The sequence below is a fragment of the Saimiri boliviensis genome, chromosome 3 (assembly GCF_048565385.1).
Source record: "Saimiri boliviensis isolate mSaiBol1 chromosome 3, mSaiBol1.pri, whole genome shotgun sequence".
NCBI classification, from domain to species: Eukaryota; Metazoa; Chordata; class Mammalia; order Primates; family Cebidae; genus Saimiri; species Saimiri boliviensis.
In genome coordinates this window covers 12535987-12549125 of record NC_133451.1, presented here as the reverse complement: position 1 = coordinate 12549125, position 13139 = coordinate 12535987, and the positions used below count along the sequence as shown (strand labels likewise).

Here is a 13139-nt window from a genome sequence, read left to right as displayed (position 1 = left end):
CCAGAAAAGGGTAGTGGGAGTAGACAATGATTGTGAATTCTTTCTGCTTTAAAAGACAACAGCTGCAAGTTCCAAGTCCAAAGCTTGGCTCCCAAGAATATAACCAGCAAGACATATATGTTGTAGAAGTAGCTATCACTTTAATCTTTATTTAAACTGTTTTCTGTAAGAATAGTTGAAAAGACCTTTATATACTTGATGTTCATAGATATTTTCACAGCTATCTTTTTAATTGAAACAACCAGTTTATTTAATCACTTTTTCCCAAAGCAGTACCTTTACCACCCTTTAAACTAATGACATTCTTTAAGAGTAATGGCCAATTTTAACATCTGTTTCTTTTATTCTGGTAGCTTCCAGATTGAAACATACACATACATGTGTGTATGCACACAGATAAATGTGTGTATGTATATGTAGTGTTTGTGTACTTTTTCAGAGCCCATTAATTTGTATGAACATCTGAAGGGTATACTAAAAAGTACAGTTTTTAAAGTACAGTTTTTCAGCATGTTTTGCCTTTGCCTAATAATCTGTTAGAGTATTTTGTGATTCTAGGCTAAAGAAAAAGAAGAGAGGCTTTTAAGAAGGCAAATTAATAGAGAGAAACTTGAAGAAAAACGAAAACAGAAAGCAGAGAAGACAAAGTGTTCAAAAACCAAGAGTCAAGGTATAGATGTTAACTTTTAATACACTTTTATATTTCATTATTTTCCAGATACTCTCATATTACTTATGAGATCTAAATATGAGATAAAATGATCTGTTCTCAAATGTTGAAAATTTCCTTACATTTTAATCTCATGTGATTAATCATTTTTATTATATTGCTAAATCTAAATAAAACATTTTACCAGATACCAGTTTATGCAACTCATTTGTTAGCAGTTTATTTTTCCGTAATGATTGAATTATCACTGGAAAGTAGATTGTTAACATATGGGTAATTGAGCCTTGCTGGTCATTAATGAAATTAATCTATGCTTATGTTAACTAAAATGTCAAACATTTACCTGGAATATTACCTTGAACAAAATTGTATTCCCTCTAGGCACCAATCCTATGTAATAAGTAAATTCAAATTCACACATACAGGCACTTATGTGATTATTTGAAATAGGAAAGATAAGACTTCTTCATCCAAAATACTATGTCTATTCCAGCACCACTTAAGAATATTAAAGCCAAACTTTAACAATAATTAGAAAAATCTTAATGGAAAGTAAATATTACTCTGTTTATAAAACTGTTTTCTGAAATACATTTTATTGATTACTTCTTTTCTAGGCAAGAGTAGTGTGGACTTAGAAGAATCATCAACTAACAGTTTGGAACCCAAAGCCCCCAGAATTAAAGAAGTCCTTAAAGAACGGAAAGTTTTAGAGAAAAAAGTAGCCTTAAGCAAAAAGAGAAAAAAAGATTCAAGGTACATATTTTACGTATTTTATCTAGTCGTGTTTCCCTTATAACACTCCCCTGGGGTGCTTTCAGAAGAGAGGCATTGAAGTGTCAGTGAAGAGCTCTACATTACATGTGTATGTTACTGCATGTTTATGAAGGACTTTAGGGTTTCATCTTTAGTATCATAATGTTAATATCTAACATTTCTCAGTAGTGTATCTTAATCATTTTGGGGAGTCCCAGATGTTTTTGATAATTTGATGAGAGATTTAGACCCTCTCCCCTGAAAAATGTACATATATAATCTAATAATTATCCCTAGAGTTTCAGAGTTTATGGATCCTCTAGAAATTCTCTGGAAGTATTCCTCTTGTTGGTGTTCAGTAACCACTTATTTACAATTATTATTTCCAGTCTTTCCATGCAGTTATTTTTACCAGTATTCCATCATTCTCCCCCAATCCAGAATCTGAGCCAGATTCCTTGTTAACACTACATTATCATTGTTAACTTTTTAAGAATTAGAAAGCTAAAGAGACTCTTGAGGGTAGCTGTGAAGTCACATGAGCCATGGGCTACAATTTTGCTACTCCATCAAGCTGTATTTATGTAAATTTATCACAGACTTCAAGATAACTGAATTGATAATTTGTAGAACTTGGTAAGAGTAGTAAGCTCTCAGATTTATTACTGTTACTACATCTCATCCTTATCGATCTGAATACATAAGACTGCCCTGTTTACTCAAAAGGTAGTAATTTCAAAGTGTAATTATAGCCCCTAAAACATTCATCTTTAAGCAGCAAATTAGCAATTTTTGTTTTGCTGTACTTTCCTTTAGCACCAAGAACAGTTCATGTCATATTTGTGATTGTGCTTCCTTTGTTGACTAAGAATCGATAGGATTTAAATTGAAATATAACAAGTCTCCATTTGTTGGTGAAGTATATAAATTATAGTTAAAGGCTGGACATGGTGGCTCAAGCTTTTAATCCCAGCACTTTGGGAGACAGAGGCAGGTGGATCACATGAGGTAAAGAGTTCAAGACCAGCCTGACCAACATGTTGAAACCCTGTGTCTACTAAAAATATAAAATTAGCCAAGTGTGGTGGCACATGCCTGTAATCCAGCTACTTGGGAGGCTGAGGCAGGAGAATCAGTTGAACTCAGAAGCGGAGATTGCAGTGAGGCAAGATCGTGCCATTGCACTCCAGCCTGGGCAGCAAGAGGAAGACTCTGCTCAAAAAAAAATAATAATAATAAAATAAAATAAACAAAAATTATAGTAAAGGAAAGCTTTTTTATTTTTTTCTACCTCCCTGAAAAATTTTTGCATTTGATTCACACTTTGTATTTAATTCTTTCCCCTTAGGAATGTTGACGAGAACTCCAAAAAGAAACAGCAATCTGAAGAAGATTCCAAAGAAACCCTTAAAACAAGTGAGGTATGTCTTAATAAAACCTCATTTCAAATGCTCTTTGTTAGATATAGACTGTTTAGTCCTTTAGAGTAAAGCTTAGAATGTAATTTGACTTTTTCCAAGTTAAATAAAAAATCACTTGCATTCAGCATTTTGAAATCCCATTTTGTTATGTCCCAAATTCCCCATTTTGTTGAGTTGATCTACGTATTTCCTTTTATCTAGAGTATAGCTACTTTTCTTTTCTTTTCCCATTTCTTGTAATTGCAGTAACAAAATTGCCAATAATAACAAAAAAGGAAAAAGGGAGGATAAAATTAAAATCGAAAATCCCTCCACTATGGCAAATTATCCATTTTATTCCCCTTTATTCCTTGTCCACAGGTCCACGTAATTTTTTAGAGTAGAAGTAACCTGGCAAACTGTTTTTAACATTTTACTCATTTCATGTGACCTTTTAGGCTTCCTAATTGTTTAATGATTGTGTAATGTTACATTTAACAGGTATACCGTAGTTTATTTAAGCATGTGCTTAATTTTAGTACTTATGTTGTTTCCAAGATTTGATCATTTAAACAGTAAAAGTGATGTACAACGTTTTCTTCCCCTGTTCAGGATTATTTTCATGAGACAAATGTTTGCTTTCACTGGTTTAAAATTCTTCTTTACAAAGCCACATTACCTATAGTTCTGTAGCTAGAATATCTTAATATTTCCAGAGGGAAAAAGCAGTAATTTAATGATTATTTGTTCATTATTAGCAAACATAAATTTAATTTATTTATTCAGAAATTAAAGGCTTATTTAGAAGTATATAGTGATGGTTTAATGACATATATTTAATATGTTTAACTTTTATGATAAGTCTCTATAAGAAATTATCTCATAAAGTTGTATTCACATTGTTTAGAATTAGTTTTTGATTGTAAAATTAGGTTGAGGCAAACTCTTGTTAGTTCTTTGAAGAATTTAATTTTAGGCTATTAGTGAAGGTCTTGTTATGTACTGGACTCTATTATTAGTAGAAGTACATTAATCTTTGTGTTGGAATTTAAGGAGATGCAGTGTTAAACTGACCTAGAGGCACAAAGGAGGTCTGTCTAAGAACTTTGGCCCATTATTTGCCTAAGAATAATTATACCTAGTAGTCAGTGAGTCTTTATTGAAGTGAATTTAGTCAACATCCACTCATTAATATTAATCATCCATTTAGTGCCAAATCACAGGGAAGGAAGGAAAGTTTAGATGCTATTGTCTCTCAGTATCCTTCCTTGAATACATAAACATATACATATGTTATTTATGATAATGGTTACTGTGAGTTATTGTATACATTTGAAGCTTCATGTCTAGAATGTTGTACAGGTAGCCTAAATCCATGAGGTTTCCGTACGTAATTCAGGTTTCTAAATTAAAATATAGGAAATCTATATTTCAGCATACAGTTTTTAAATTGCCTTCATGTATTATGTTTTATACTGGAAAGAGCATTGGACTGTCATTTATTCAGCTTATATTTATTATTGAGTACTGTGCGTTAGTGAGCTCTAGTGATGCAGAATTGAAGATCGTATAGACAAATCAGTGCCTATGATATACTGGAAGGAGTAAGAGACTTGGAATGAAATAATCTAAACTAATTTCTAACACACCTACTTGTGGCCTGGGTGTAAAGTTATGGGATCATGCTGAGCTTCATTTTCTTGATGTTTTAATGGCATATTTTTGAGTATTTAACTTTATTTTGTGATAAATCTCTATGAGAAATAATCTAATAAAATTGTGTTCATATTGTTTCGAATTTTTTTTATTGTAAAATGTGGTTCATGCAAACTCCTGTTAGTTTTTTGAGGAGCTTAACTTTTTAAAATCAACTTAACAATGCCTATTTTTTAAATCAGGGAAGGTTTTGACGCCTACACAGACTGCTTACATGAATTAAGTGAAATGTTACATATGTGACAGCACTCAACATATTAAGTGCACCCAAATGTTACATTTGAATCTAAAAATTGATTTTGGTATTTCTCATATTTTTACCTTTGTTTTCCTCCAGCATTGTGAAAAGGAAAAGATGTCTTCTTCAAAGGAGCTGAAGCATGTTCATGCAAAAAGTGAACCAAGTAAACCTGCCCGGAGACTTTCAGAGTCTTTGCATGTAGCTGATGAAAACAAAAATGAATCCAAAATAGAAAGAGAACATAAAAGACGGACATCTACCCCTGTTGTGCTGGAGGGGGCACAGGAAGAGACTGACACAAGAGATGTAAAAAGGCAAGTAGAACGCTCAGAAGTTTGCACCGAAGAGCCCCAGAAACAGAAAAGCACACTTAAAAATGAAAAGCATCTAAAGAAAGATGATTCTGAAACACCACATTTGAAAAGCCTACTTAAGAAAGACACGAAATCCTCCAAGGAGAAGCCAGAAAGAGAGAAAACTCCATCAGAAGACAAATTGTCTATGAAACATAAATATAAAGGTGATTGTATGCATAAAACAGGTGATGAGACTGAACTTCACTCTTCTGAGAAAGGTTTAAAAGCAGAGGAAAATAATCAGAAGCAAAGTCAACAAACAAAGCTTTCTTCAGATGATAAAGCCGAACGAAAAAGTAAACATAGGAATGAAAGGAAATTATCAGTATTAGGCAAAGATGGAAAGCCAGTTTCTGAATATATTATAAAAACAGATGAGAATGTTCGCAAAGAAAACAACAAAAAAGAGAGACGCTTGTCAGCTGAAAAAACTAAGACAGAGCACAAGTCCAGAAGGTCAAGTGATTCTAAAATTCAGAAAGATTCTCTGAGTTCCAAGCAACATGGTGTCACATTACAAAGAAGAAGCGAAAGTTATTCAGAAGATAAGTGTGATATGGACTCCACTAACATGGATAGTAACTTGAAACCAGAAGAGGTTGTTCACAAGGAGAAACGACGAACAAAGAGCTTGTTAGAGGAGAAACTTATGTTGAAGTCTAAATCAAAAAGTCAAGGCAAACAGTTAAAAGTTGTAGAAACAGAATTACAAGAAGGTGTCACAAAACAGTCAACCACTCCAAAACCAGACAAGGAGAAGAACACAGAAGAGAATGACTCAGAAAAACAGCGAAAGTCTAAAGTTGAAGACAAACCTTTTGAAGAAACTGGTGTTGAACCTGTGTTAGAGACTGCTTCTTCTTCAGCACATGGTACACAGAAAGATTCTAGTCATAGAGCCAGGTTACCATTAGCAAAGGAGAAATATAAAAGTGATAAAGACTTCACTTCCACCAGGCTTGAGAGAAAGTTGTCAGATGGACACAAAAGCAGATGCTTGAAGCATGGTAGTAAAGACATAAAAAAGAAGGAAGAAAATAAATCAGATGACAAGGATAGTAAAGAAGTTGACAGTAATCATGAAAAGGCCAAAGGTAACAGTTCAGTCATGGAAAAGAAATTAAGTAAAAGGTTGTGTGAAAACCAGAGGGGAAGCTTATCACAAGAAATGACCAAAGGAGAAGAAAAATTAGCAGCAAATACTTTGAGCACTCCCAGCAGTTCTTCCCTTCAGAGACCAAAAAAGAGTGGTGATACGACATTGATTGCTGAACAAGAGCCAATGGAAATTGATTCTGAGCCAGGCATTGAAAATGTGTTTGAAGTATCTAAAACCCAAGACAACAGCAATAATAATTCTCAGCAAGACATTGACTCTGAAAGTATGAAACAAAAAACGGTTGCCACAGTTTTAAAGGATGAATTAAGAACTTGCACAGCAGATTCAAAAATAACAGCTCCAGCTTGTAAGTCAGGCCGAGGAACAGGAGTTAATAGTAATTCTGAAAAGCATTTCGACCACAGAAGTACCCTGACCAAGAAAATGCATTTCCAGAGTGCTGTGTCCAAACTGAACCCTGGGGAGAAAGAACCCATTCATAGAGGAACTAATGACGTGAATATAGATTCTGAAACTGTTCACAGAATGTTACCAAGTGTCCCATCAGAAAATGATAGGGTACAGAATAATTTTAAAAACACAGCCAAACCCACTGAAGAACGTGTTGCTCAAGGAGATGTTCTTGAACATTCCACAAATTTAGACTCCTCTTCATCCTTAAGTTCAGTGACTGTTGTGCCTCTGAGAGAATCTTGTGATCCTGATGTAATTCCCCTCTTTGACAAAAGAACTGTTTTAGAAGGTGGCACAGCCAGCACCTCCCCTGTGGATCACTCTGCTCTCCCTAACCAAAGTCTGACTGTTAAGGAATCAGAAATCCTTAAGACAAGTGGCAGCAAAGAAGGTGGTGACAGTTTCACAGTAGATACACCAGCAAAAGCAAGCATCTCTAGCAAAAGACACATTCCAGAAGGTCAACAGGCTACTTTATTGGATGGTAAACAAGGAAAGATAATCATGCCTCTTGGAAGCAAGTTAACGGGCATGATTGTGGAAAATGAGAATGTTACCAAAGAAGATGGCTTAGTAGATGTGGCAAAGAAAGAAAGTGACTTAAATGCAGAACCCAATTTAAAGCAGACAGTTAAAGCAACAGTAGAGAATGATAAGAAGGATGGCATTGCTATTGACCATGCTGTAGGCATAAGTACAGAAAAATATGCTGAAACTGTCAAACTTAAGCATAAAAGAGGCCTAAGCAAAATAAAAGACATATCAATTGATGTTGAAAGAAGGAATGAGAACAGTGAGGTAGACACCAGTGCCAGAAGTGGCTCTGCACTCCCTGTTTTACAGCAAAGGAATGGACAAACTGAGGATGTGGCAGCGGGACCTGGGAGAGCAGAAAAGACTTCCGTTGCCACTAGTACAGAAGGGAAGGAAAAAGATGTCACCTTAAGTCCAGTGAAGGCTGGAGCTGCCACAACCACTTCGGAAACAAGAGAGAGTGAGATGGCTTTACCCTGCACCAGCATTGAGGCAGATGAAGGCCTCATAATAGGAATACATTCCAGAAATAATCCTCCTCGTGTTGGTGCAGAAGCCAGTGAGTGCACTGTTTTTGCTGCAGCCGAAGAAGGTGGGGCTGTTGTCACAGAAGGACTTGCTGAAAGTGAAACCTTCCTCACAAGCACTAAGGAAGGAGATAGTGGGGAGTGTGCTGTGGCTGAGTCTGAGGACAGAGCAGCAGACCTACTGGCTGTTCATGCAGTTAAAATCGAAGCCAATGTAAATAGCATTGTGACAGATGAAAAGGATGATGCTGTAACCAGTGCAGGCTCTGAAGAAAAATGTGATGGTTCTTCAAGTAGAGACTCAGAAATCGTTGAAGGAACTATTACTTTTATTAGTGAAGTTGAAAGTGATGGAGCAGTTACAAGTGCTGGGACAGAAATAAGAGCAGGATCTATAAGCAGTGAAGAGGTGGATGGCTCCCAGGGAAATATCATGAGAATGGGTCCCAAAAAAGAAACAGAGGGCACTGTGACATGTACAGGAGCAGAAGGCAGAAGTGATAACTTTGTGATCTGCTCAGTAACAGGAGCAGAGTCCCGGGAGGAGCACATGGTTACAGGTGCAGGTGTTGTCCTGGTAGATAATGATGCACCACCAGGAACAAGCGCCAGCCAAGAAGGAGATGGTTCTGTGAATGATGGTACAGAAGGTGAGAGTGCAGTCACCAGCACAGGGATAACAGAAGATGGAGAAGGGCCAGCAAGTTGCACAGGTTCAGAAGATAGCAGCGAAGGCTTTGCTATGGGTTCTGAATCGGAAGAAAATGGAGAGATTGCAATGGACAGCACAGTAGCCAAAGAATGCACTAATGTACCATTAGTTGCTGCTGGTCCTTGTGATGATGAAGGCATTGTGACTAGCACAGGTGCAAAAGAGGAAGATGAGGAAGGGGAGGGTGTTGTGACTAGTACTGGAAGAGGAAATGAAATAGGGCATGCTTCAACTTGCACAGGGATAGAAGAAAGTGAAGGAATATTGATTTGTGAAAGTGCAGAAGGGGACAGTCAGATTGGTACTGTGGTAGAGCATGTGGAAGCTGAGGCTGGAGCTGCCATCATGAATGCAAATGAAAATAATGTTGACAGCATGAGTGGTGCAGAGAAAGAAAGTAAAGACACAGATATCTGCTCCAGTGCAAAAGGCATTGTAGAAAGCAGTGTGACCAGTGCAATCTCTGGAAAGGATGAAGTGACACCAATTCCAGGAGGTTGTGAGGGACCTATGACTAGCGCTGCTTCTGATCAGAGTGATAGTCAGCTTGAAAAAGTTGAAGATATCACTATTTCCACTGGGCTGGTGGGGGGTAGTTATGATGTTCTTGTATCTGGTGAAGTCCCAGAATGTGAATTTGCCCACACATCACCAAGCGAAAAAGAAGATGAGGGCATCATCACCTCTGTAGAAAATGAAGAGTGTGATGGCCTCATGGCGACTACAGCCAGTGATGATATTACCAACCAAAATAGTGTAGCTGGGGGTAAAAGTCAAGGTAAAGGCTTAATGATTTCCACCAGTACCACAAATGATTACACCCCTCACGTAAGCGCCATTATAGATGTAGAAGGAGGTCACTCAACTGCTCTGAGAACTGAAGAAAATATGGAAGGTACCAGAGTAAGCACAGAAGAATTTGAGGCCCCCATGCCCAGTGCAGTCTCAGGAGACGACAGCCAGCTCACTGCCAGCAGAAAAGAAGAGAAAGATGAGTGTGCCATGATTTCCACAAGCATAAGGGAAGAGTTTGAAGTACCTATCTCTAGTGCAACAACCATGAAGTGTGCTGAAAGTCTGCAGCCAGTTGCTGCCACAGTGGAAGAAAGGACTACAGGTCCAGTCTTGATAAGCACCGCGGACTTCGAGGGGCCTATGCCCAGTGCACCCCCAGAAGCTGAAAGTCCTCTTGCGTCCACCAGCAAAGAGGAAAAGGATGAATGTGCTCTCATTTCCACTAGCATAGCAGAAGAGTGTGAGGCTTCTGTTTCCAGTGTGGTTGTTGAAAGTGAAAATGAGAGACCTGGTACAGTCATGGAAGAAAAAGACGGGAGTGCTATCATCTCTACGAGCTCGGTGGAAGACTGTGAGGGCCCAGTGTCCAGTGCTGTCCCTCAGGAGGAAGGCCACCCCTCAGTCACACCAGCAGAAGAGATGGGTGACACTGCCATGATTTCCACAAGCACCTCTGAAGGGCGTGAAGCAGTCATGATTGGTGCTGTCCTCCAGGATGAAGATCAGCTCACCATCGCAAGAGTGGAAGACTTGAGTGATGCTGCTATTATCTCCACCAGCACAGCAGAATGTGTGCCAATTTCTGCCAGCATCAACAGACATGAAGAGAATCAGCCAACTGCAGACAACCCAGAAGGAAACGGTGACCTGTTAGCCACAAAAGTGAGCAAGCACAAGGTCCCCATGCCCAGCCTAATTGCTGAGAATAACTGCCAGTGTCCTGGGCCAGTCACGGGAGGCAAAGAACTGGGTCCTGTGATGGCAGTGAGCACTGAGGAGAGGCACAATGGGCTATCAGTCCAAACACCCTCTGCAGGGCAAGGCCATCCAAGCGCTGTTTGTGCAGAAGGAGAAGAAAAGCATGGCAAGGAGTGCCCTGAAATAGGACCATTTGCAGGAAGAGAGCAGAAAGAGAGCACTTTACACCTCATAAATGCAGAAGAGAAGAATGTATTGTTGAACTTGGTTCCAGAGACAGAGACAGCAGCAGGCAGTAGCACAGCAAGTTGTTCAGCAGGAAAGGGCTTACAAGGGAGTGCTAACTCACCTGCCCACCCAAGAGGACCGGAGCAGACGCCTGGGCAGACAGCTCAGGATCCCTCTGTTAGTGTTCACTATTTGGCAGCAGTAAATACTGGTGCTAACGCTGATGACATGCCACCTGTCCAGGGCACCACAGTTGAGCATTCCTTTCTCCCTCCTGAGCAGCAGGGGCCTGAAGATAACTTGAAAACCAGTACCACCAAATGTATTACTGGCCAAGAATCAAAAATTGCTACTTCCCACGCAGTGATCCTTCCAGCTACCTACAGCGTAGCTCTGTTGGCTCCTAAATGTGAGCAGGACTTGGCTATAAAGAGTGATTATAGTGGCAAATGGACTGATCAAGCATCTGCTGAGAAAACAGGAGATGATAACAGCACAAGGAAATCATTCCCCGAGGAAGGAGACTTAACGGCTGCTTTGTCTTCTGAAGAAAATGTGTGTGACATAGGTGAGAATCTGTATGTAATTGCAAATTTTGACATTTTACAAAAATGATTGTACTGCAGAGTGCATTTAGGACACTCTTTCAAAAGATGATTCTGAAAGATAAATATCTACAAATTTTTTTCCTTTATCATAATGTTGCGAAATAATTCTCGTCAAACTTGAAGGTCAAGCTTCTCTAAAAGATACTTGTGTTTAAAAGTTTAAAACCTTTGGCCCATTTCTCGTGTGTGGGGAGAGGAGTAAAAGCAGGAGGCTGAGACCTGGGAAGTCCATGTGTTACTTACATGACTGCTACAATTTACTAAACCACTTTGATCTACAGGCTTCTTGTCAGTCAAAATGAAGAGTACCCTACCACAATCCAAGGAAAGCAATATGTTTTTTTTTTTACCACCCTCATTTTACAAGTAAGAAAACAGAGTCAGGAAATTTAAATAACTTTCATAGTCCTTGGGTGCCTCTTAGAACAAAAAAAAAAGCTTCTGATCCTCCATTTCTTGTATAAAATGTGGATAATAAGGTGGGATCATGGTACAAAGGCAAACATGATTCCAGCCCTTATCTCATTATATCTTTGAATTATTTGTTCATTCAGTCTGTTGGTTCCTTTGAATCAAGGGAGCACATTAACTGAGCTTATTTTTCAGATAAAATGAGTTCGTTTCTAGTTATGCATATATTTGAATGAGAAAGGAAACATGTTTCCCTGCTAACAGATTTTGGACAGTGCTGGTCTTTTAGAAATAACTTTCAAAGATATTTTCTCAGTCATTTCCTGTACCATCCAGCTTCACATACTTTATACCAGATACCGGGATCTGAGGATGCAAGGACAAATACTCAGGAGAAAAGTGGGCAGTGACACTTTAAAGCATGACAGTTGCATAGAATGGAATTAAGCACAGGATGCTGTAAAAACTCAAAGGGTACCCATGGGCTGGACCTGAAGGGGCAGAGGAATTCTTTTCCTCTCTGGCATCCTGGACTTTTAACTGAAACAAACCTTAGCCATCATGTAACCCGACCTCAGGAAGCTGAGGCCAATAGATTTCGTCTTGCTCATTATAGAGACTTAGGAGACTTTAAGAAATGCTCCAAGGGTTGAAACAAGTAACTTTAAAAGTTTCTATTGAATTTAGCCTGGAGTAAATTGAATGCTCTAGAAGTTTCTATGATTCAATCATTCAATCATTGCTACAATTACTCATCCCTCCTTTTTTTCTGAATAAGCAAAAATAGAAGGGTTCCTACAGAACCTTCCATACAGTCTACAGAAGGATATGGGAAAGAGGTAAGACTAGAGTATAATTCAGTCTCTACAGCTGAGAAAATTTTATTTTATTTTTTTCTAACTCAGTTTTTTAACTTTCTGCTCAATTTTACTGTGCTCAGTATGAAGCAAGTAAAGTGAATCTGTTCATTAATCACCTTTACTGAGAATAGAACTTAATGACTCAATATTTTTTACGGACAAACTTGATGGAGATCACTGCAGAAAAATACTTGGAAACGGATGTCTGCACAAATAATACTTTTATCATTCTTTCTGGGCAGCCATCTTACTGTGCAAACAAGAATTTCACTCACCCGAAATGAGCAAATGATCCTTGCCTTTCATCCAGATCCTTTTTATACAACATACGCCTTTTGATCATTTTCTACTGACAGCAAATAAACCAGAAAAGAAAGGTGGCGCAGCCTGTCAGATAACCACATTATATTATCCATGACTTTTTGATCTCGGATGTCTTTTACAAGCAAATTCTTAAATTGTACTAATGGCTTGAATTTCATTAGGCAATGAAGAGTCTCCATTGAATGTTTTGGGAGGATTGGAACTGAAAGCTGACTTGAAAATGGAGGTATGGCTTATAATTCAGCTGTGCGGAACTGTAAGTGATTAAATACTGTTTCATCACATAAAACACATATATATACTTATGTGGTACATAGAGCCTGCTCTCATTGGACGTACGACATTTAGTGTTGTTATTTCCATATCCTGTGGGAAGACAAAGTGAAGAACCTCAATACCCTTAGTAAATAGTGCCATCATCAGTTCCGTTTACTCAAGCCAGAAACACAGGAGTCTCCCTCAGTTTCTCCGTCATCCCACATTTAATCTATCGCTATTTCTTACATGTTC

At 38.3% G+C, this 13139-nt stretch overlaps 1 protein-coding gene across 2 annotated transcripts in view; it reads left to right on the top strand.

Moving 5' to 3' along the window:
• BOD1L1 (biorientation of chromosomes in cell division 1 like 1) overlaps positions 1-13139 on the top strand; it is a 57461-nt gene that overhangs the window by 17843 nt on the left and 26479 nt on the right. For both annotated transcript variants that reach the window (XM_039468358.2, XM_003934727.4), the window contains exons 7-11: positions 559-670; positions 1288-1426; positions 2775-2847; positions 4880-10994; positions 12791-12855. In XM_039468358.2, coding sequence (XP_039324292.1) covers positions 559-670; positions 1288-1426; positions 2775-2847; positions 4880-10994; positions 12791-12855 — 6504 coding nt within the window. The remainder of the gene's footprint in view (positions 1-558; positions 671-1287; positions 1427-2774; positions 2848-4879; positions 10995-12790; positions 12856-13139) is intronic.